This window comes from Balaenoptera ricei, chromosome 8 (genome assembly GCF_028023285.1).
Source record: "Balaenoptera ricei isolate mBalRic1 chromosome 8, mBalRic1.hap2, whole genome shotgun sequence".
Taxonomy (NCBI): domain Eukaryota; kingdom Metazoa; phylum Chordata; class Mammalia; order Artiodactyla; family Balaenopteridae; genus Balaenoptera; species Balaenoptera ricei.
The window spans coordinates 67,962,098-67,986,547 of NC_082646.1; the positions used below are offsets into that span (position 1 = coordinate 67,962,098).

General features: G+C 52.5%; 1 protein-coding gene across 7 annotated transcripts in view; it reads left to right on the forward strand.

The window, feature by feature from the left end:
- Positions 1-24,450, forward strand: part of AMPD3 (adenosine monophosphate deaminase 3) — a 42,915-nt gene that overhangs the window by 7,022 nt on the left and 11,443 nt on the right. For 6 of the 7 annotated variants that reach the window (XM_059931122.1, XM_059931120.1, XM_059931118.1 and 3 more), the window contains exons 2-8: positions 4,085-4,310; positions 10,044-10,248; positions 13,151-13,313; positions 15,550-15,769; positions 17,987-18,116; positions 22,257-22,451; positions 24,261-24,392. In XM_059931122.1, coding sequence (XP_059787105.1) covers positions 4,090-4,310; positions 10,044-10,248; positions 13,151-13,313; positions 15,550-15,769; positions 17,987-18,116; positions 22,257-22,451; positions 24,261-24,392 — 1,266 coding nt within the window. In that variant the 5' untranslated portion in view covers positions 4,085-4,089. Of the gene's footprint in view, positions 1-4,084; positions 4,311-10,043; positions 10,249-13,150; positions 13,314-15,549; positions 15,770-17,986; positions 18,117-22,256; positions 22,452-24,260; positions 24,393-24,450 lie in introns of those variants that run through there. The other variant, XM_059931123.1, reaches the window with a different exon arrangement.

A 24,450-nucleotide genomic window follows, 5' to 3' on the forward strand; every position in this document is an offset into this window, starting at 1 on the left:
GATTTTAAGAGGCACTGTGCTGCCTTTCTGGAGGGGTCATGATGCTATGAAAACGTTCCTGTTTGTTGAAATTGGTGGTATCTTACAGCTTTCTGACTTCGGGACACTTGGAGGGTACTGTATTATATGTAACAACGACATAAGCTGTATCACCAGGCAATGCGGGGGAATTCACAGTTGAGCCTCCTAAGCCTGCTGGCTTCAGCTGACAAGTGGTTGAAAGCCAGGCTTGAACTGGCAGCTGGAGCTGAAGCTCTGCTGGGCATGTGTATGGTGGCCTTTCTTCTGCATGCCTGGCCTGGCAGGGGTCTCTGGGTCTGAGAAGAGAGGCAAGCTCTGGAAGGAGGGGTTGGCAGGTGGGAGCTGTCTGCCAAGGATGTGCAAGAGACAGCAAATGTCCAGAAGGCTCCTAAGGCCCACTGACTTAGCCTAGCACCCCAGCTGGGTTACTTGGTCAATACTAAGGCACGGAATGGAGTCTTCACCCGTTATTTAAGACATTGGTAGTAGTTCTGTAGGAGATTCGTATGGATTCTGACAAAAAGGGGTCTATGGGGAGATGGTACTCTGTGATCCTCAAGTCTTTGGTGTGCCCTGTGAATCTGGGGTGAAGAGGCTGTGGAATGCAGTGTCCCCCTAATAATTGACCACAGGACCTGTTTCATAGCAACAGGTATTGACTTCTGGTGGGACCAAGTTTGGAGAAGACTGATTAAAGCTATTTGAGCTAAAGAAAAAGGAAGATCTTTTGTAGAAAGATGCATCCTGTAAAGTTTGTTTAGTTGACTTGAGCAAACTAAAAATGCTTCATGGAAAAACATGGCAGGATCTGGCATAAGAGCCCTCAGACCCAAAGGACCCCCCCCGGTGCCCGTTTCTGAGGGTACCTAGTGGGGTGTGGCTGGGTCAGGCCTGTGTGTGTTTGTGGGGGGCGTAGGAAGGTGGTGGTGGGCAGCTTCCGTCTGAGGCAAGAACTAATGCAGAGATGGGTCTCAGTGGTGGAATTCCCTTTGGACCAGCCTCTCTCTGGTGTGGGTTAGGTGGGAGAGGACCCTGATTGCCAATATCTGGGATGTAAAGGTTTGATTAGTTTTCCTATTTTTCTCTTTTTATAATTTTTAAGTCTATTCATTTTCTTTCTATCTTGTTTTGTGCAAATGACATTACAATAGCATTAATGATCAAAATCAGATATTGCCTCTCACACAGGTGATCCTACCATCTGGTCATTTGAGTGTGTGTCTCTTGCAGCTCTCGCTCATGAGGGGATGCGTTTTCCTATCATTGTAATCAAAGCACCGGTACAGTTTCATGTATTAATTTTTTCATTTGCTGTTATCTCCCACGGTAATTTTTTTTTAAATTAATTATTTATTTATTTTTGGCTGCGTTGGGTCTTCGTTGCTGCACGCGGGCTTCCTCTAGTTGCAGCGAGCAGAGGCTACTCTTCCTTGTGGTGTGCGGGCTTCTCATTGCGGTGGCTTCTCTTGTTGTGGAGCATGGGCTCTAGGCGCGTGGGCTTCAGTAGTTGTGGCTCGGGAGCTCTAGAGCACAGGCTCAGTAGTTGTGGCACACAGGCTTAGTTGCTCCGCGGCATGTGGGATCTTCCCGGACCAGGGCTCGAACCCGTGTCCCCTGCATTGGTAGGCGGATTCTTAACCACTGCGCCACCAGGGAAGTCCTCACAAGGTATTTTTTATGTGATTGCACTGTCCTCATAGTTATAATTTTGGTTGCTTAATGTTTTTTTTCAAGTGAGTATGCTCTCATTTGGACATGTTAAAGCTATTTATATAAAGAGTGCAGGTAAACATGTTTGTGCTTTTTCCTTCCTTCAGATTCTTTTCTTAGAAACAATTTCTAGAAGCGGGTTTACTCTGTCAGGTGCTTGAATGGTTTATGGCATTTGCTGCCTCTTGCCTGGGGCCCTTTGGAGGTCTGCTTCTGAGATGCATGTGAGGTTTTGGAATGCTGCACTTGCCCAGGGCCTTGGAGTTGAGGGCTGGGGGCCCAGCTTTGTTCTGCCCTAATAGCTCCTCCTGGGTCTAGCTGTTTGTCTTTCTCTCCATTTCTTTCTTCTGTCACCTTCTTCTCTGGCCTCTGCTCTGATAGTTTCCAGCTTCCCCTTCTCTCTGCTATCAGGATGTGGAAATCTCCACAGTCAGCTGTTCCTCTTCATCTTTGCAGGATAGACCTTTGCAGTCTTGGTCTCTGCTGCCACAGACCAGCAGTTGCGTGCTGGGCTGCCTCTCTCCTCCCAGCTCCCTCCCACTCAGGCCCCTGAGGGTGAAGGAGGCCCAGGAAAGGCCTGGCCCTGGGGGCGGGGTGGGGGGGGGAAGGAGGAAATTGGTTTCACAGTCTAGGGGCCCACAGGGGTACTGTGCCTGCCCGTTACCAGCCTGCTTGCTTCATTCCTGTCTGTGTCAAGAATTAGACCCACGTGCTGCAGAGAAGACCAGAGCAGCACGGCTCCCCAGGCACCAGAAACCTCCCTGGTACCTAGAACTGAGAGGGCCTTGGAGATCACGTAGCCTAATCCCCTTATCTCACAGGTGAGAACACTGTGAGGCCGAGAGAAGGACTGCCCCAAGGTTGTTCAGTGAGTCCCTCCTCCCTTGTAATTGCTTCCTCTCCCTGCCAGGCAGCAACTGGGCACTGTCTCGCCTTCATCCTCCTCCGTCGGGCTGACAAAGCCACGTCTCTCTTTTTTTTTTTTTTTTTTTTTTAACATCTTTATTGGAGTATAATTGCTTTACAATGGTGTGTTAGTTTCTGCTTTATAACAAAGTGAATCAGTTATACATATACATATGTTCCCATATCTCTTCCCTCTTGCATCTCCCTCCCTCCCACCCTCCCTATCCCACCCCTCTAGATGGTCACAAAGCACCAAGCTTTAAACCCTCCTTAAACTGGATGGACAGGAAACGCCTCTTCCAGAGCCGCTCCTGGTGAAGGTGGCTTGTGGAGAGGATGCAGTATTGGTCTGTTCCATAAGTGTGAGGGACAGTGAGGAGACTTGCCCTGACCCCCAAATAGGCAGAGAGAAGCAGCACAGAGTAGTGGTTTAGAGGACAGATGCAGGAACCAGGTGCCTGCGTTCAAATCCCTCAGCAGAGGCTTAGAGAGGAAAGGGACAGGGGAGCCAGAGACTGAGAACAGCTCAGGTCTCTGCCCACTTATTAGAGGTGTGACCCTGGGCAAGTTAGCTCTCTGTGCCTTCATTCTCTCACCTGTAAAATGGGAATTAACTGAGCTAGTAAATTTATAGGGCTTGGCAGAGTGTACTTACTATGGGCTATGTAAGTGTTGAAAGACAGACAGGCAGAAAGACAGGAAAGAAAGGAGCCAACCAGGTGATTTAGACCAGCTACTGACAGTGAGGAACCAGCATGCAGAGGAGGGTAAGGGTGAGCTTCTTTGAGGAAGTGAGTTTTCAGTTGGGTTGTGAGAGGTAAAGAGTCTCCCTGTCCCCAAACCTTTATTTTATTTGCTGTCTTGTTAGAAGTTCCAGAGGGTTTGGGAGATGGTGGAATTATGATTTCATTTCAGCAAAAGGCCTCATTTTATGTGGTGAGGAATGTAGCTGTGGATCTCCTGGGACCTTATGCTAATCATTAAGCCCTTTGGTCTTTGGTCTTCCCCTCTGTGCAGTGGGGAGCAAGTCTGGACGTCGTAGTACCTGGCACGGCCTCCTCATAGCCTGCAGGAGGGGGCTTCTGAACTCTCCGCTTCCTGCTACGTCGTGGAAACCAAGGCGGGGGGTGCGGGGCTGCCCACACGCTAAGGATTCCCTGGGTTCAGGAAAACAGAAGTAGACTTGGTGGGACAGTTCATCCTTTCACTTCTGAACGTTGGCTTTCTCGTGAGATGTAACTGGACCTACACCCTTCACATCCAATCACTTATGGAGCTAGTTTTAAACATTGGCCTGCTGCGTTTGGTCTGGGGAGTCCCTAAGTAGACAGCTGACCACAAGGACTGGGGCACCTGGCCCTTTTTTCGGTATCTTCTCCTGCCATGCACCAGTGACTCAGGTGGTCCAGTAATTCTTGAAGGCTCACGCTGGTTCTTTTTCTGCCAGTCGAGATGCCGCGCCAGTTCCCCAAGCTGAACATCTCCGAGGTGGACGAGCAAGTCCGGCTCCTGGCCGAGAAGGTGTTCGCTAAAGTGCTCCGAGAAGAGGACAGCAAAGATGCCCTGTCCCTCTTCACCGTCCCCGAGGACTGCCCCATCGGGCAGAAGGAGGCCAAGGAGAGGGAGCTGCAGAAGGAGCTGGCGGAGCAGAAGTCTGTGGAGACGGCGAAAAGGTTTGTCCCCCTGACTTGTGTGTGGGGTTGTTCAGACCCAGGCAGGCTGTGGGCGTGTGTCCTGGATGAGACGCTTCGTGTGAACTTGGCTGTCCTGGGAACTGAGTTTATTTCTGAACCAAGACTGCTTCACTCACCACTTATTCACTGAAGTGTGTCTTGGTGCCTTTGTTTGGTTGAAAAGATCAAAACCCACTTTCTCTACTGATGATTTAATAACAAATCATGTGCACAAATACACACCGTTTCCAAATGACATTTCCACTTTCTTTCTGAAAATTTGAGGATTTCCTGGGAAACATCAGTTTTACTTCTTTTCATCACTTTGCATTGTTAATTAACAATGTATATGTACTTTGCATTGTTAATTAACTCAGCTCACTATTTGCCAGGTGTTGTGCTGGGCACTGGGGATGCATTAGTGAACAAGATAGATATAGTTCCTGCTCTGTAGAGCTTACAGTTGGTCTAGACAGTAACTAAGTGACTGGACTACTTAATTGAAAAAATGACAAGTTATGATAAGTGCTGTGTTAGTCAGTGTCTAACCAGAAAAGCAGAAACTACTTGAGTAATGGAAATAGGATTTTCATGCAGGGCATTGGTTACAGGGGGTAGAGAACCGAGGAGGCAAGCAGTGGAGAGAGAGGCAGCCCAGAGATTAGACACAGTAGGAAGCAGCTACCACCCCAGGCAGAGAGACAGTGGAGAGAGGTGGTGTTGCGGGAGCCTGCGGTAGAGAAGTTGGAACTGCGGTGGCCTTGTCAGTGGAAAATGGAGCCTAGGGGGAGAGGCAACAGCTGCAGAGATGCCTCCCAAGGCAGAGATAGAGGCAGGGATACCTGGCTTTAATCCTTCTGGCATGTTCCGGTTTCCCCCACTGGTTGCCACTGGCCAAACCTAGCCAGCAGCCAGCTGACGCATGGAGAAGGGAGAGTCCCTTTTCAGACTGGGTACTTAGGGAAGGTCTTTCCTAGGAGGTGACATTGTAGCTGATGCAAGGGCGTAAAGGAGCTAGCTCTGGGTAGAGCTGGGTGAAAGTCTTACAGGTGGAGCAGCCCAGGACAAAGGCCCTCAGGGATCTTCAAGGAGGCCCATGTTGGGTAGAGGTGTGGTTAAGGGGGAAGCGCCATGACCTCTGGCTGGAGGGGTAGGCAGGGCCCAGATCAGATTGGTCTGTGCTCCCTGATAAGTATTGGGTTGGTTAAAAAGTTTGTTCGGGTTTTTCTGTGAGATGTTATGGAAAAACCTGAATAAACTTTTTATCCAACCCAATAGTTTGGCTCTTTGTCCAAGTGCATTGGGGAGCCCTCACCCTTTTAGCTTATCTCACCTGGGAGAGCAGAATTAAAGACTAAAAACCTTTGAGAACGTGTCTGGCAGGGCTGTAGCTGGGTGCCTGGCTGGCTGGCGTACTGCAGACCCCAATAGCTAACGTGGTAGAACTTGAGCCTTCTCTGCAACCTAGTGCATCATCAGGTCCTGCCTAAGGTCCTGCCTTATTTTAAAAGGCAAGTCCTTTCCTTTCTTGGTAGGACAGAATTTCAGTATTTCCTTAACTTTTTTTGGAAAGTAGTAAAAAGTCAAGTACTTGTATGAAGGCAAGAACAGAGGTTCATCATCCAAAAAATAAGTGCTTTCCTTCCTCTGAGGGGCTGTGAAGTGAAGGGGTCGTTGGTGCCATCGGCCAGCTCTGAGCGCCAGCCTTGTGCTGAGTGAGGTGGGGACAGGTCATCCCTGGAGGGTAAAGAAGAGCCTGATGGTGGAGACCCTGGTCCACACTGCACTGACTGAACAGAGGGCTGACTTTATGAACTGAATGGTCTGCAGGGCGTTCTGTGTCTTAAGAATTGAGCATTTTGGACCCTTAACAGTGAGAAGGAGTCCTGGCATTTCGTATTACTAGGAATAGGTTTCTGAGGCCAGTTTCCATTACAGAGCGACACTGGGCCTGACGTCTGCAAAAGAGAGTCTTCTCTTCTTATCAATGCCCAGGCTAATGGCAAAATAGAAGCCTTCTTACTCTAAGTCCAAACGATGCTCCGTGGTTTTCAGAAATTCCTCTGCAAGCTCATCTCCAGAAATTTTGCTCCTTCCCTACTTGTTAGGTTGTGATGATCTTGGTTTGCATCTGTCTGCCCCTTTTGACTGGAAGCTCCTTGAGGACTTTATCTGGCTCCCACTGGATCCCCAGGATCCAGCCCAGGACTTAGCCTGTGTTGGTGAGCAGTGGATGTGTGGCAGAAGAAGGACATCCTGTTTCTCCACTGCCACCACAGATACTACCTCAGGGTGGCCACGGCTCTCTGGGCCACTGTGTTCTACCACTCCCTGGTACACTCTGTGACCTTGGGCCCATTAGGAAACCTTTCTGTGCCCCAGTTTTTCATCATCTGTAAAAAGTAGATATGATAAAGAGCTACTTTCTTGGGGTGTTGTGAGGAATGAGGGACTTAACATATGCAAAAGGTTTAGGGCAGTGCCTGGATCACAGTAAGCCCCATGGAGATGTTAAATATTTGTCTAGCTTCCTGCGGCAGAGACGGGCAGCAACAGCAGCTACTGCTTACTGTGGGCTAAGTGCTGGCCTGTGCAGTTTACTTTCATTCTTTAAGTCCCACATGAAGCTTATCAAGTGGATATTCTTATCTCGATTTTGCTGATTAGGACACATAGCCAGTAAGTGACAGGGCAGAGACTAAAATCCACGTCTTTCGAAGGTAGAACCCCACACTTTAACCACGAGGCTATCCCATCTCCAGTCAGGGCTGGGGTCCTTGGTTGCACGTGAAGACACTGGAATGACACTGGGGGCTGCTCCCCAGGGTATAATCGCCGGCTTCTGAATGAAATGGAGGGAAAAGCTGGACCATGGCTCCCTGCTGCCCACTGGGTTCTTTTCTGCCAGAGGACAGCTTGGTCCCTAGACTGCCTGTCAGATGTCCCAGTATCCTCTGGAGCTGTGCACCCCCAGCTTTATCTTTCAGCCTCTCTGTTCAGTAGAGGCACCGTTATGCGAATATTCAGACGCGCACCGTTTGCAGGAGGAACCCTCTCTGCAGCTTCCTCTTTGTCTCTGGCTGCTCCCTGACATCCTGGAAGATAAATGGTAATACGGAGCCTTCCCGCCAGAGCCAGGCGCTGTGCTGGGCTTTGAAGATGGAGGGCGCTACATACAAGAATCAGAGGGCGACCCCTGCCCAATAGCCAGCGAGGAACCTGGGCCTCAGTCTAGGCCCACATGGAGATGAATTCTGCCAACCACCTGCATGAGCTTGGAAGTGGATTCTTTCCCAGGGTCTCCAGCTAAGAGCCCAGTGTGGCCAGCCTGGTTTTGGCCTTTCGATACCCCGGACATAGAGCCCAGCCGAGCCCACGCCGTTTCACCTACAGAACTGCGAGCCAGCAAGTGGGGATTGCTTGAAGCCACCAGGCTTGTGGCAATTTGTAGTGCAGCTATAGAAGATGAACACAGGGCCCTCTCATTGGGCTCCGTTTAGCTTTTCCAGTTTTCTTAGAGACGAGCTTTAGTAGTTAGCTCTGGTTATTCCAAGCCCTTGCCCATGGTGTGTGGGCCCTAAGGAGTTGCCCCATCTGTTGTTAAACCTGTCCCTTATCCCTGCAAAGTCCAAGCTCCCAGCCCATGTTCACATGTGACAGTCTGGGGCTCACCTGAAGACCAAGGCTGGAGCCATAATGGATGTCTTCAAGAAGGAGAACTTGAGGGCACCAGCTGGTGGGTTCTGGCTTCCTCATTGGGGCAGAGGAATATGGACATTCCTTGGACAAGCCTGGTGGGCTTTGGCTTAGGCAGCCTTCCAGCTTTCTAATTGTGGGTTGTTTTTTTTTTAAACTTTCTTACCTGTTTCTCACCTTAGATGTCACCTTGCTTTTCCTTAGCAGGACTGGTCATCAGGCGGCATTGGCTGAGGCTTGCGGGGGTATAGTTGGCATAGAGATAAAAACAGTGACCTGGCAGATGTGTGGGTGACACAGAAGCCAGAGTCTCACAGGGTCTGGCTGACCCTGTCAGAACATGAGAGGGAGCCCAAAGTAACGGCTCTTCCTCTAGGTGTGAACATCCAAAAGATGCCAAAGTGGGAACCTCATTGCTCAAGGTGAGTCTGCCTCTGAGGAATGATTGACAGACATGAGTTGGTATCTTCCTTGGAACAGGATGCTTGACTCAGCTCCATGTGATGGATGGATGGTGGGCTGGGGAAAGCCTAGGCTGGAGGTTCCTGGAGTCCAGCCTGGGTTTCCTGAACAACTCAGTGCATCTGTTATGTAGGGTCAGGGTCAGGGCAAAGACAAACTTCTGAAAAAGGGCCGCCTCCATTTTCCAGGTCTAAACAGTCTTGTCCCCAAAGAGGTGATAACACATGTGGGCAGATAAGGACCAGAGAGCCATAGGCAAGCAGTGGGTGTATAGACAAAGCAGGGAAAAATTGGTGGTTCCTGAAAAATCAGCCGTGGGTCTGTGAGAAGAGACCTGGCCAAGAGCCAGGAGGACGACAGCTGCCTCCGGGTGAGTCATAAGGTCCGTTTGGAGATCAGCTGATTTCCCCACACCCTGTAGGTGTCACCGGTGCCTGGAGAAAAGGAGGGGTTCTAGGGGCTCTGGTGGGTCACGGTTGTCACTGAGTCCTTCGCTGGTGGCTGTAGGCCCTGGTTGTGCTGGGATAGTACCCAGGAGGCTGCTGGGCCCTGTGGCACAGGAGGGCAAGTAGTCAGCTGGTTGCTGGCATTGGACATCACTGGGTGGCAGTGCTGGGGAGAGACATGGGACAGGGGAGTGCTGATGGCCTCACCTCCCTGCTGCTTAACTCTATGCCTGGGGATCCTAGGACTTGGGGCGGTGTCATTTGAAACATTACTAATTTGTGAACCCTCACCTTTCTCATTAACTAATCAGCATTGCAAATAAGCACGAGCTTGTGGCATTTTAAACCAACCTTGTGCTTACTTCCCCAAGAGTTTGCGAAATCATCTTTTGGTGCCAAGGTGACAGGTCCAGAGAGACCTGAAACTGATGCTGATCAGTCCCTTTCCCATAACAAAGCTACAGATCTGTGCCTGCCCCAGCAGCGGCCAGGAGGGCACATGCCAGGCTAGAGGAAGGAGCAACCGGGGTGACAGGGTACCAGGGAGGTGGGAAGCTAAGGGCTAGGGGCACCTTGCCGTGACTTTGTATAAGCCATTTCCCATCTCTGGTCCCCTGACTCTTCCTTTATGAAAACAGGAGGTGGGACTGGTTGATTGTCACAGTCTTTTCTGGCTCCAGTGCCCCAAATTATTAACTTTGTGACGTGCACTGTGATCGAGACTGTTCATGTGCTGGGACTCAGAGTTTGGCTTGTCTGGAGACAGCATGGTGGTTGATTCGACATCGTGCTCACCTCACCTGCCCTTGGTGTTAGACCCCTGCAGGGTGGTCTGCCCTCTGTCTCCTGAGACACTTGCCTATTTGCATGCTCCACGCGCCCTGCAAACGCGGGCCACAGCAGTTCTTGGTGGCCGCAGGGAGGGGTGTCTGGGATATTGCATGCAGAGAGACGCGTGTGAGAGGAAGGCACGAATGAGCACGAATGATTAGAAACTCCTTAACGGTAGGACCAGCACCGCTGATTAATCAGAGGCAAATTCTCCTGCCATGTCCATAACAGAGACTCTTCATCACTCACCCCAATTCGCTGCTGCTTTCTTTCACTTTTCCTTGTCCTCGACTTTTAGAAAGAAAAGTTTTAAGATGATTCGGTCCCAGTCCCTGTCTCTGCAAATGCCGACGCAGCAAGATTGGAAGGGCCCCCCGACAGCCAGCCCAGCCATGTCTCCCGCAGCTCCTGTGCTCCCCGGAGCCCCTCCCCAGCCCGCACCCGCGCCCTATGCCATGCCCGAGTTCCAGCGGGTCACCATCAGCGGAGACTACTGTGCTGGGGTAAGGCGTCTCTGCGGGGGCTGTGTGAGTGTTGTATGTGCCTTGTGCCAAAGCTGGGGTCCCGTGGGGTCACACCCAGCCCTGAAGCCTGGCCTGGTCTGTGGATGTCTGGGAGGTAGCAGGCAGGAGGCACAGGATCTGGGGAGAAGGAGGGTTCTAGGCGAGGTAGTGGGTGTGTGTCTAGGGCGCTGCTCTCCCTGTGAGGAGGGCCTAGGGCTGCAGGTTGGTACACCGTGTGGCCCGTAGGTTCCATATGTGCTCTGGGCCCAGAAACACTGCTCTGTGTCCCTGTAGCCCATGGGGGACGGTTCCAGCTTGGGCTCTTTAGTGTTCCCAGATGTTGAATGGATTAAGTCCTGGTGTTGATTGGTTTGTGCGAAATCAGTTATTGCTGATTCAGCTCCTCCTCTGTGCTTGGACTCATGTCCTTAAATACAGGCTAGACCAGCCGAGCAGGACGAGCAGGTCTCGACAAGAAAGTGAACAAGCTTGGTTTGCACCAAGTCGGTTAACTCAGTCACTGAAAATGTGCTACTTTCACCTGGTTGGATGATGCATTTTTATTGCTTGTTTTTTGAAGAGAAATATCACTTAGTGCCAGGTTTGGTTCCATCTCCCTGGCCCTCAACCTACTACCCGTGCCTCAACTGGCCTTGTTATTCTGTCTCTCCTCTTTTTTAACAGTAGCTTTAGAGTATATAGTGTATCTGAGAAAGCAAAGTGACTTATTACTCTTCTATACATTTTCTTCTAGCTTAAAAAATTTATTTTTTGAGCAATAGAAAATCCTTGCATATTACTTAAAATTTAAAAGGTACAAAAATTATATCAGTCCTCTAGCCACCCAATTCCCCTCCTCAGAGGCAATCCTTGGTTTTGGTTTCTGGTGTGTTCTCACGTAGATGGCCTGTGTACCTACAGTTTACTATGCCCATGTAGTTGATTTATTTCTTTTTACACAAATGGTAGTTACTATACATTATACTGAGCCTAGGTTTTTCATGTAACAGTACATCTTGGAGATAATGCCATATCAATAGATCAAGAACTTCCTTGTTATTTCTTTTTGACAAGTGCATAGTATTCCACTGTGTGGATGAACCATACTTTATTTAAATTCCTTTCTATGGATGGGAATTTTGGTTGGATTGGAAACAACACAGGCCTTGTCTGGAGATACAGCATCCTGACCAGGAGTCCGTGGTGTCCACCCAGCCTCTGGCATGTGGGCAGAACAGTGGAAGGGGAGACTAGAGGTGGGCTGACAGCCAGCTGAAGCGGGGGAGGACATTGGCCTGGTGCATTAACTAGCTCCTTTCAATCGGTCTCCTGCTTGGCACATTGTAGGGCATAGAGCCCCTGAACTGGCGAGTGGTCCCCAGAGAGCCACCAGTGCATGAGAGGCAGGCTGACCTTGCAGGTCGCCTTGGCCCCCAGTGGGTCAGCTGCCAGGCATGAGGTCTGCAGTGCTTACAGGTTGGCTGGTCCGCTGGGACGCTGAGCACGTCTCTGATACCTCCAGCTGTGGCCTGAGCCCCTTGCCCCGCTGAGTCCATCGGTCCTGCAGACAGAGTATTTGGCTTTATTGTTGGCAGGGACACATTTGTGTCTACGGTGTTGTCCGCTCACCTATTCCTGCTGCTCTCCTAAGCCATCAGAAAGTGTAAAATGGAATTAACACCCCCTCATGGGGACACCTGGAGTCAGGAAAGGAGAAGCTCCTTCCTTAACAAGAGGCAAGGAAAAAAAAAAAAAAGTAAAAGTATAAAAACGTGCATGGGAAAGATATATACCAACTTGCTTCCTCTGAGGATGGAGTGGGTGGAGGAGGGCAGAGTTTTAGCTGTTATCTGAGATGATTTATTTATGTAAACATATAAGACATCTGAAACAACAATACAAAATATTAAAATTGTTAGCTCTGGAAGGTAGATACATGGGTGTCTGTCATATTATCTTCAGTGCTTGTCTGTACGTTTACAACATTTCAAAACTAAAAATGATTTTTTTTTTACTAAAGCAGAGGGGCCACGGTCCAGGCCCCAGCCTTCCGGCTCTGTGCTCCCTCTTGTACCTCCCTCTGCTGCATCTTATATCCCCTCTTATGAATGACTGTCTCCCCCAGCACGTTCAGATTTCTTCCACACCTGTCCTTCCCAACAGACAAAGATTAACGAGCCCACTGGAAGGTGGGAATTTATCTCATTTATCTCTGAGTGTGAGGCAGCTCTGGGAAAGCAGAGCATACTTGGGCTTTGGGACTCAATCAGATCAGGGTCTGAAGTTTGACTTTGTGACTTCCTGTGATTTATCCTCTCTGGGGTACCTGCCTCTCTCCAACAGCCCCAAATCTCCTCCTGTGTTGGGGGTCCCCAAGACCCCTGCCGGGTTCAGTGATTTGCCAGGAGAACTCCTAGGACTCAGCGCAGAGCTGTACTCAGGACTAGGATTTGTTACCGGGAGAGGCTTCAGAGCAAAGTCAGCAAAGGGAAGAGGTACATGGGGCAGAGTCTGGAAGAGGCCAGCAGCAAGCTTCCCAGCAACCCCGCCCAGTGGAGTCACCAGAACGCGCTCAATCCATTCAGCATTGAATTGTGACAGCATGGGTGAAGTGTCATCTACCGTGGAAGCTCATTAGAGACTCAGCAGCCAAGGTTTTCACTGGGGCTGACCGCACGTCTGCAGAGCACATCCCTCAATTCCAGGCTCCCAGAAGGAAATTGGGTGTCCAGCATAAACCATGGTGTTTGTACAAACCGTTCAAGCACAGGGAGCCACTGGGCCCACAGTGGTGGGAATGCTACCCAAACCCAAGTTCCCTGCTGCCAGTCGAGGGCCAACCTTGCGGCAGGTCTTGCTAGGTCAGCGGTCTCAGGCCTGCTGTGTGCACCCTTTTCTGCAGATCACCGTGGAGGACTACGAACAGGCTGCCAAGAGCCTGGCCAAGGCCCTGATAATCCGGGAGAAGTATGCCCGGCTCGCCTATCACCGCTTCCCGCACACCACGGCCCAGTACCTGGGTCACTGGCAGGCAGACGCTGCCCCTCTGGAAGAGGGCCTCCCAGGTACGGCGCTGTGGCTGCAGGTGGGCTTCCAAGCAGGGCATGGCCCGAGGGTTGGTCAGGATGTTTTACTGGTTGGACGTATTTCCCCCAGGTGGTGTTTTAAGGGCAGAAGCCCTGGTATTGGCTTCTCCTACACTGATTTTTTTGCTGGTTTCCCCAAGGATTGATTCCATGTGCACCGTGTACCTTGCCCTTGGTTGAGCTGTACAAGTTGAGAGAGACAAGGCAGGGGAGGGGGTGAAAGACAGTCCCTGGTCTTGGGAGTCCTCTAGGGAGATGGGCAGTCTCATGCTGGATATTTAAACACAATCAGACAGTAAATGCCAAATTGGTGGTGAGGTGGGTGGCATGTGGGTAAGTAGAGAGGGTGTGTTCCCAGGGCAGGGAAGTTGGCTCTGGAGTCCAACACACCTGCATTCCGATCTAAGCTCCACCACTTTCTTGGGCAAGGAAGGTATTTCTCCAAACCTCAGTTTCTCAGTCTGTAAAATGGGAATACTAATAATATCTATCCGTCGGGCCAGTTGTGAGGATGAAACGAGAGAATGAACGTGAAGTCGTTAGTGCAGTTCTGGCATCTGGGGAGTGATTGGTAAACAGCAGTTACGTTGATGCAGTGGAGTTTGGGGAAGGAGGGATCAGAGAAGGCAGGATGGGTTCTGGTGGAGTCTGTTTGGCCTGTGAAAGACCCAGGAGCAGTAGAGGCTGTAAGTTAACTAACATGAATGAAGACAACAGGAAACCTCGATCTTGAAAGTTGGTGGTGGGGGATCGGATGAGGGCCTGGTGGTCTGTGCCAGCACCCAGGACCCTGGCTGCCCCCCCGGGTGGAGTTGGTGCCAAGATGTCTCCCGTCTCTTGCTTTCCTTGAAGCTCTGAGACCTCGACTTTGGGCATCTGTTACTCCCTGGGGCCCTGGGTAAGTCTCAGCCCTCCCGAACCCATTTCCCTGTCTGTCTGAGGGAAGTTGACCCCACCCGCTCCAGTGCTGACACGGGCAGGCAGGAGTGACTGTCCAAGGTATGCTTTACACAGAACAGAGTCCCCGGGGGCCCAGGTGGGAGAGTGGTGAGGCAGAGGCAGTGGTCCCCCCAGGCCTTTGGACTGCGTGCGTCTCACAGGCACTGGCACACATTGGGGACTCCTGGGCTGGCCTGTGGCCGTGCCTGATGTGTGTGTGGGGGGCATCAGTTCCCCGCCCCCGGGCTGCTTCAGCCCCTGTGATGCCTCACATCTGCTCTAGGGCAGTCTGTTCCGGGCCCTGATGGGGGACGCCCAGGCAGCTACTCCGCCTTCGTTCCTTCCATGGATGAAGCTTCCAGGGTCTCCTCCTGCCTGGGGTGGCGGCCAGGCGGCTGGACGCTGTGTGGGGTTGGCTGACGCGCAGAGCTGAAGCCCCAGTTCTACTGCTGCTCAGCATAACCTGTTCCTTGGCCAGAACAGAGCTTATCGAGAGCCAGGAAAACCCACTATGAGAGTAATGAGAATAATGCCCTATGATGTATTACTGTTTACAAAGCATTTTCCTCTACCTGCTACCGCAGCCCTCACAACAGCCCATTAAGGCAGGGTGTCATCCTCAGGTGAGCAGACAGGGTCAGGAGATAAAGTCGTTTGCTCCAAGTCGTAGCTGGGAAATAGCCAGGAGGCATTTTCTGGCTCCTGTGGGCTAACAGCCCACAGCCGTGGGGACAGACAGCTCTGTCTCTGGGGGAGACGCGTTCCCTATTCTGTGCTTATTTGCGGAGGGGATGGCTTCTCCATCTAGCCCCGTAGCCTCCCCGGGCTCAGGAAGATGTGGAAGGGCAGGGACAGTTATTCCCACCGGGCAGTGCCAGGTTCTGTCTGTTCTCTTATTAGGAGAAGACACAGCTGCCCTTTTTCATAAGCCTCGTGTCCCTGAAGTACCCAGGAGACTGAAGCTCATTTCAGTTAAAACAGTAAAGGGCCAGCCGTGTGTCAGGGCCCGTTCTAGGGAATGGGGATACAGCAGTGAACAAAATGAACATATGCTACCCAAGATAAAGAAGAGAAATTATTTTACATAGTGGCAAGTGCGGAGGAGACAAAATAAAGCAGGGAAGTGGGGGGGGGGATCTGAGATGTCGGGGGCGGCGGGAGTGGTTAGGTTTTAGATCAGACAACCAGGGCAGGCCTCGGTGGGAATGTGACTTTTGGGCCCCTGTGAGCCCCTGACGTGAAGGGCACTTGGCCGTCACTCAGTCCTGTTTTGCAGACTTCCACCCTCCCCCGCTGCCCCAGGAGGACCCTTACTGCCTGGATGATGCTCCCCGCAACCTGGGCTTCCTGGTCCGCATGCAGGGGGGCGTCCTCTACGTGTACGACAACATGAAGATGCTGGAGCGCCGGGAGCCCCACAGCCTGCCCTACCCGGACCTGGAGACCTACACGGTGGACATGAGCCACATCCTGGCTCTCATCACCCACGGCCCCACGTAAGCCCCCCGAGTCTGCCTCTCTTTGCAGGGGTGCTCTCCTGTAGGGAGGGACCGGGAGAGGCCTCTTGCTCTTGGCTTCCCCTCAGCTAAACCACCCCAGAAAGACAGTGGTTTCCCCTTTCCCCAGTGCTTTGTGGGTTTCTGCCACAATCTTCCTTCACAGGCTGGCATATTCTTTTTTTTTTTTTTTTTTTTTAATTTATTTATTTATTTATTTTTGGGTGTGTTGGGTCTTCGTTTCTGTGCGAGGGCTTTCTCTAGTTGCGGCAAGCAGGGGCCACTCTTCATCGCGGTGCGCGGGCCTCTCACTATCGCGGCCTCTCTCGTTGCGGAGCACAGGCTCCAGACGCGCAGGCTCAGTAATTGTGGCTCACGGGCGTAGCTGCTCCGCGGCATGTGGGATCCTCCCTGACCAGGGCTCGAACCCGTGTCCCCTGCATTGGCAGGCAGATTCCCAACCACTGCGCCACCAGGGAAGCCCCTGGCATATTCTTAAAGTTGCTACTACCTGTCCCTTCTGCACGCGCAGGTGTGGGGCATCTGTTGCCGGTGGCCACCTGTGCGCCTTAAAATGGCGGTCACTCCTCCCCACAGGCGGGACGGCAGCCTTGCAGAGAGTTACCAGCCTAGGGCGTCACTGTAGATGGGGGAGTGATGAAGACTGTTGCTTCCTGTGTTGGTTTTTCTGTGTTTCTGGAGGGGAGGGTGCCAGGGAGCCTGGGAACTTAGAGCCAGGACCCCCGTGATGCTTGTAGGCTTGGCTCGAGCTAACCTGGCAGGGAGCTGTCTTCCTGAATTTGGGCCCTCGCTTCTTGGTGAGCACTTCAGCGAATCGGCAGCGGAGGCTCAGCCTGCCCGGGCCCTGAGCGCCTCTGAGAGCGGCTGTGCTGTGAATACCCAGCCAGGACTGGGGGTCCGGGGGAGAGTGAGGAAGCTGGTCACAGCTGAGGGACTTATCTCTTGCCCTGCCTTTTGGGGTTCGCTGGGAATGGGGTGATGCCAGTGTCCAAGGCGGGAGGGTGGGCCCCGAAGGGTTGGACAGAGTGGGTCTTGGTCCTCGGTGATCTCTGAGGGCAGACGTAAGAGCTGGGAGGGGAAAGGGTAGTTTCCGGGAGCTTGCCTCAGCCAATGTGAGCAGGAGCTTCGAGGGGAAGCCTTGGGGATGGGACTGCTCCCCATGTGTGTGAGCAGTGGCTGTCCTGTCCGGGAGGCTGCCAGGCCGAGTCCCGCTGGGGAAGGGACTGGGTGAGGTGGCCTTGGGAATCCCATCTGACCCAGACTCTCCCGTGCTTGGCTCTGGGACTCATCCCAGCTGACAGATGATGGTGCTCGTGCGGGGCTGGCAGTTGCTCTTTATGAACCTCTCAGTGACTGGGTGCCAAAGGAGCTGTGTGTGTTTGGGGGCCACAGGGAAGCAGGGTGGCCTGGCTTGTGGCTGAAGGTTCCGCGTGGCTGTGGACACAGGCACCTGGCAGTTGGCTGAGAATAGTGAGTGCTTCCACCCGCAGTGGCCTTTGCCAGCCGGTGGGGACATCAGCCCTTGCAGAGATTTCTGTCCCGGTAACAACACCCCTACATTTCTAGTCTGCCCACGATGCAGAGCATCCTTCCCTCATCCTGAAGCCTCAGAGCTGAGAAGCCTTCAGGTCTCAGGGTTTGGGGGATGTCATTTGGTCACAGGATGGTTCTCTGCAGCCAAGGTGGGCAGGTCACACCTTAGGGTTTGACTGTATTATCAATCTTTTGGGCAGAGGTGAAACTCTTTTCAAGGAGAGAAAGGTGGCTGAGGATAGATGGGAGGAAGGAAAGACGGAAGGGCTGAAGGAGGGAGATTTTCCTTGAGTGTCCACTCTGCTGAGTTGGACCCTTCACACACATAAGCCAGTTTAACCCTCGCTTCAGTCTTGGGCATTGCTGGCTCCATATCTGTTCATGAGAGACAGCAGCTTGGGATGAATTGCCTAAGCCCGTAAGGCTAGAAGTTAAGGAACCCGTGTGAGGTTGCAGAGTCAGCTCTCTACTGCCCCCATCGACTCACATGGCTGTGGTTCCACACTTCAGCTGGGTCTGCAGAAAGCGGGGCCCTCCCTATCCCTCCCTGCTCCGTCCTGACCTTCCCCCCGGGGGTCGGTGCCCGCAGACACTGGAGGTCTCCAAACTGGAGAGCTTGCTGTGCCTTCTCAACTGTGGTTTCTCCCCCTTCCCAATCTGCAGGAAAACGTATTGTCACCGGCGACTGAACTTTCTGGAATCCAAGTTCAGCCTTCACGAGATGCTAAATGAAATGGCCGAGTTCAAAGAGTTGAAGAGCAACCCTCACCGGGACTTCTATAATGTGAGAAAGGTGCGTTAGCGGGCCGGTGTTCAGAGCTGGTGCCCTAGCCCGTCCGGGCTCGGCCCCCCGTGTAGCCCTCCTATGTACAGAGGGAAGACTGGCCAGTTGCCTTCCGTGCGGCAGGCCACACCTCAGATGGTACTTGGTATGACATGGTGGAAACCTTTGTCCATGTTGTGTATCTGTTGGAACGTGCCCTCCTCCTTGAGAAATAGGGCATGGCCTATTAATTGGTTATAAGAGTGGAGACCAGCCTACTTTTACAGTAGAGAATGTATTAAATTTATCATGGATTGAAAAAAGCTATTAAGACCTCTTTGGACTTGGGAGTTTGTGGCTCTGCTTCCTTCTGGATGGGGCGTATTGAAGGAAGAGCATCCGACGTGCTCCCCTCTCTGGCCTTCCCCTAGAGTGGGGAGCTCAGGGCCCGCAGCCTGCAGGGGCCACAGTCGGGGCCGACGTGCAGGTTAAGTGATCACGGCCTTCCTCTTTGTCATTTTATTCCGTGTGACTAAGATACAGCGAGCATGGGATCAGTGCCAAGCGTGGGGCCTTTGATGCCTAATGAGAGTCACTTCCTGTCCACAAGCAGTTCCCAGCCTGTTACTGTTAGTGTGATAGGTGTGTGACCGGGATGTCTTTCAGGGAGAGGCCAGGACTGAGCTGACTTTGAGTAGGAGTTTGCCAGGCAGAGGGCAGGGCAGGGGGTGGAAGTGATGGCACAGCAGGTAGAGGGAGCTGTGGCTACAAGCAGCAGGAGGGGGAGAGCGGCCTGAGACGGGAGGGAGCGCGAGGGTGCTGGCACAACTGCAAGGGGTGCAGTGTAGCTGGAGCTCAGGGGTGGGGGCAGAGGCTCGTGGCGGGCTGTGGGGAGTGAGCCTGCAGGTGTGGGTGAGGTTCTGGATCACGCAAGGGCCCACGGGTTTGTCAGGGGCAGCAGGGAGGCGGGCGGGGACGTGGCGGTGCTCTGGGACAGAAGGGTGGGGTAAGGCTGTGCCTGGAGGAGGGGTGGCCACATCTGAACTGAGTCACGGCGGGGTTGTCTTCGCCACAGGGGCCTCTGTCCCAGTGCCCACCCCCTCCCTGGGGTCAGCTTTGATAAGGGAGGGTAGGCCAGAGGAGGTTGTGTCTCCTCTGGGGAGCCCAGCTCAGGCCTCCCTGACCCCCTGCCTGGGAGCGCTCAGCAGTACTACATGGAAGGCCTTCTCCAGCGAGGCCCCGAGATCACCTCTGCTAAGCCGCATCCCACTTGGATGCGATCAAGAGCCTTCAGAGTGCAGGTTAGGCTTCTGCTCCTGGGCTCTGAGGCTCGTGGAAGAGTCTCGGGGATTTCCAGGCGGAGGTGGAAGGATGTGTGTTTGACACCACCTCCGTGGCATAGTCACCTTCAAGCACCATCTGTTTCTTCCCTGTGACCCTCAGGTGCTCAGACAGCTGGGTGCCTCAGTCATTAGGTCAGCTCCTCTCTGCCCTGCCCGAAGGAACCCTGCAACGCCCAGATGGGTGTCCAAGAAAACTCCTTGCCCAGCCCTGCGCAGCCCTGCCCTCTGCCCACGTGCACGCTCTGGGCCTGACTGCTTCCTGCTGCCTGCGCCCGACTGCACCGGCTCCGACACTGCCTGCTTCTAAGGCGGGGCCCCAGTGGGTGTTTGCGCTGTCTGGCCACCACGAGGGCGAGGGTCCTAGGGGGCAGGGGGCGAAGGGGCTGTGGTTACATACCAGAGCCCGTCCTCGCGTTCCCTGTCAGTCTGGGGGTTCATGTGCTCTCTGGACAGAGATGGCCTTGAGCCCCGTGCTGTGACACAGTGGGCTGTTCTCTGGCACCACAGCTATCCATAAACACAGGTCCAGGTCAGGCTGTGCCTGCCGCTCCCTGCCTCCTGAGTGCTGGCTGCTTCATCTTACCCTGGAAGCCTGTGCTAGGGGAGGAGAGCTGACTTTCTGAAGTTCAGGATGGGCTGGGAGGTGGCCTCCATACTTCCAAGTGGCTGTCAGTGTCATGGGGGCAGGCCAGGGTCCTGCTCTGAGGCAGGAACCGTGCCTGGCTGTGGGTCATTGTGGGTGGTACTTGTGAAATTACCTGCAGCATCACATCAGATCATGGGTTATGGCACCATGAGGCCAAACCAGCAGGACTGTGTAACTGAGATGACTGGTTTCTGCTCAGAGCTGATAATGAGGGACTGAGTGTGTTTGCTGCTTGGGAGTTGGGTAAGATTAGGCCTTAACCACTTCGGTCTAAGTGTCATAGCAGGGATAGCAGATAGGTTTCATCTTCTGTGCCAAACTTGACCAACTGGGAGCGGCTACCTGAGGCCACTCCCGAAGCTTAGTGAAGAGTGCTGTAATTGATTACTGATGTTTGCCACGGGTGCGGAAATAGTCAGCGTTGGCTTAGGGGCCAGGTATTGGCCAGCCCTGTTTAGAAACTCTACTGTTTGTTTAGACCCAGATCTTAGATGAAAGCAAGGAATGCTCTTGGATCTTCTGGTGAATTGAAAATGCTGACCTCCAATGACAGGCTCTTTTACTTGTTCCTAAAAGAATCACCTTGGTAATTTTGAAGTTTCGATCAGATGCTTCCTGGATTACCCAGTTGTTTTCCTCCCTCATCTAGTGACTCCTGGGCATGAGGACAGGCTGCACTCCCTGCAGTGTGTCATTGGTATGCTAGAGGACAGCAAGAAAGCCCAGAATGTGCTAAGTCATGCTGAGGTAGTTGAGCCCAGCTGTGTCCAGATGAGATAACTCCGGCTGACCTTCGCTTGTGTGTCCCGCATGAGCCCAGCCCATCCGTGTTGTGCCTGAGCCTGTGTACTGCGCTTTGGATGACGTTTTAACTTTTGGTGCTTCCTTTCTCTGATGTCTAGTGTTCTGTCTTTCTGGTAGGAGTGGCAGGATTAAGGGCAGGAAGGGCCCTGATGAGTGAGTGATGTTGGTCAGTGATATGGGCTGGCTGATTAAAAAGCTCACAGAGGTTCAATGGATCGGATGTCTGGTTTGGCATGACTTGGAGTTGCCTGGCCAGCTGTGGACAGCATTCTTTGGCCTGAGGTCAGCCACCTCCTCACCCCAGCCCTGGCAGAGTGCCCGGTCGGCTGCAGCAGGGACTGCAGAGTGTGGGCTGGCAGCTGGCAGCACGCTGGTCAGTGAGGCTGCTGCCACCCTCCTGGGGGATCCTCCCTCAGGCCCCTTGGGCTCATGGAAGGGGGTCCGGATGTTCACTGTGACTTCAGGCCATCCCTCAGCTTAGCCAGGGCTCTGTTTCTTTAAGGCTAGTGGCTGAGGGGAATGCTCTGAGGGTTCCAGCGAGGTCAATGGCAAGTGTGGGATTTTGTGGGGCCTTAGGTGGGTCCTCAGGTTTCTATGAGGTTGTGGGTATCATCGAAACTATTGGAACCTCCCACACCTGTTCATTGGTCCATTCATCCATCCATTGATTCAACATCATACCAGGCTCTGGGGTAGGTGCTGGAGGCTTAGATGCATCAGACATGGTCCTTGAGGACTGAGCTCCCAGTCTAGTGATGAAGTAGACAGAAAATTATTAGATCAGATTGGAGGACATAAACAGTGACGGGAGTGTCTGTGCTAGAGTCCCAGGTTGGGCAAGGGAAAAAATGATCCGTTGTGCTTGGGGGATCAGGACAGGCTGCCACGTGGAGGAAGTCGTGGGAAATTTCCAGGTGGATGGATCGGTGGGGAGGAGGGAAGGCATGCCAGGCTGAGGACACGCAGTGTGGAATAGCATGGCACCTCGGGCACCTGTAAGTGGGGTGTCCTGGCTGGAGCAGAGAGCAGGGCAGTGGCAAGGTGAGACTTAAGGCTTGAAGTAAGCCTTGAATCCCAGGCTAAGGAGCTTGGGCTTTATCTTGAACACTTGGGGGGCACTGATGATTGGTTAACAGGGATAGTGGCTGGATCTGACCTACATTTAAAAAAGATCTCTTGATGCTGTAAGGAGGGGGACTGGGCAGCAAGGCTAGACGGAGGAAGACCAGTTCCAAAGTCTACAGGAGAAATGGGGCGGGGGATCTGGCGTCAGTGCAGGTGCTGAGGCTCTGCGCTCCACACCGAAGCCTGGATGTCCTGGCTCTTGTTGCCGGGGGAGGTGGCCCAGCTCACATGCTGGGGGCCACTGTGTTGCAGGTGGACACGCACATCCACGCGGCTGCCTGCATGAACCAGAAGCACCTGCTGCGCTTCATCAAGCACACGTACCAGACGGAGCCCGACAGGACGGTTGCCGAGAAGTGGGGCCAGAAGATGACCCTGCGGCAGGTGTTCGACAGCCTGCACATGGACCCGTACGACCTCACTGTGGACTCGCTGGATGTCCATGCGGTGAGTGAGCTCGGCCGCAGGGCCTCGTGCAGTCCTGGTGGGGGGGGACTCAGCCCCCTGGAAAGGAGCCAGGATTGGGCTTGGAGAGAGGCTGGCTGTGTAGGCATCTCTTTCTCTTCTAGCCGTGGGTGATACGGAACAGGGTTCTTGGCCTTTCCGATCAATAGAAATTGACTAGAGGCTAGACAAGAAATTTAGGCAAGGCTTTATTGGGGACCCTGCTGCAGCAGTGGGGAGCGAGAACAAACAGGTTCCCTTGCTTGCTCGCTCCCTGAGCGGGGGGTGAGCTTGTACCTTATATGGGGTAAGGGTAGGGATGTGTCCCAGGGTCGGGCGGGAGGGGTGGCTTGGGTGTTTTGCCCACCCCTCTGGTGGTGTTGAGTGCAGGGGCATGCTCAGTACCCTGCTTTTGCTTCCAACACCCTGTTTTTGCTCCAGGCTCTTCAGAAGTGGCAGTTGGGTTTTTTGGTCTCTTTGTATCTTTTGTCCATAATTTGCCCCAACTGTGCATGCACACAGTTAGTTTTAGTCCCATATAGTTTCTTTGCATTTTGCTGCTTGAGGAGACGTTTGTCCAGGTGCAAGTACCGTAGCACTGCAGCAAAGAGTCCCAGGTCGGGGACTGTGAGAGGTAGTTTGTCCTCAGAGAGTAACAGGGCTGGGAGCAGCCCTGGGACAGGGGAAAAGAGTGTGTGACTTGGTCAGATAGGTCCCTGTTCTAATTCCACTTAGGAGTTGTGTGCCCTTAAGCAACTCATTTAAGCTTTTATTTCCTTGCTTATAAAATGGTGACTGCCACGTGCCTTATTGACATTACAAAGTTATTAAAATACTAACTGATGTTGCAGCTGCTATAGAAAACAGTATGGCAGTTCCTCAGAAAGTTAAATATAGAATTACCATATATTCCAGCAATTCCACTCCTAGGTATGTACCCCAAAGCATTGAAAGCAGGGACTAAAACTGTTACTTGCACATTAATGCTTACAGCAGCATTATTCACAGTGGCCAAAAGGTGGAAGCAAACCAAGTGTCCATCAACAGATGAATGGATAAATAAAATGCACACACACAAACACTGGAATATTATTCAGTCCTAAAAAGGAATAAAGTACTGATATCTGCTACATCCATGGATGAACCTTGAAAACATTATGTCAAAGAAGCCAGACACAAAAGGACAAATACTGTATGATTCCACTTGTATGAGGCATCTAGAATAGGCAAACTCATAGAGACAGAAAGGAGAATGGTGGTTACCAGGGTCTGGGGGAGCTACTGTTTAGTGGGTACAGAGTTTCAGTTTTACAAGATGAAAAGAGTTATGGGGATGGATGGTGGTGATAGTTGCATGGCAACGTGAATGTATTTTATACCACTGAACTGTATACTTAAAAATGGTTAAGAAGGTAAATTTTGTGTTATGTACATTTCACCACAATAAAAAAATCTTAAACCAGACACCGAATGAGGCAATGTGGAGAAAGTGCCTTATGAAGTCTAAACAGTAACAGGACACATGTTATTACTGATGGTTCAGTATTTTCGGCTCACTCAGCCAGCCCTGCTCCTGGAGGCATGAGGCCCTTGATCCTCCTTTACAGAAGGCCTCGCAAAAGGACCCCCGTGCTGGCTGAGTGAGGATGCATGATCCTGGCCCTGGGACTTTCCAAGCTTTCATGCAAGAACTGACACAGAAGGTATCTTTCAGTGTGGCTCACAGAGGCCACCTTGTAAAGGCCTGGAGGGGTCATGTGTCTGGTGGCTGTAGAACAGCGTGGTGATCTGGCTGGTGTCTCTTCTCTCCAGGGCCGGCAGACGTTCCACCGCTTTGACAAGTTCAACTCCAAATACAACCCTGTGGGGGCCAGTGAGCTCCGAGACCTGTATTTGAAAACTGAAAACTACCTGGGAGGAGAGTACTTTGCTCGGATGGTCAAGGTGAGTGAGCCCTGGACCTCTCCAAGCCCTCCTTGGATTCCTGACAGCATCTGCATTC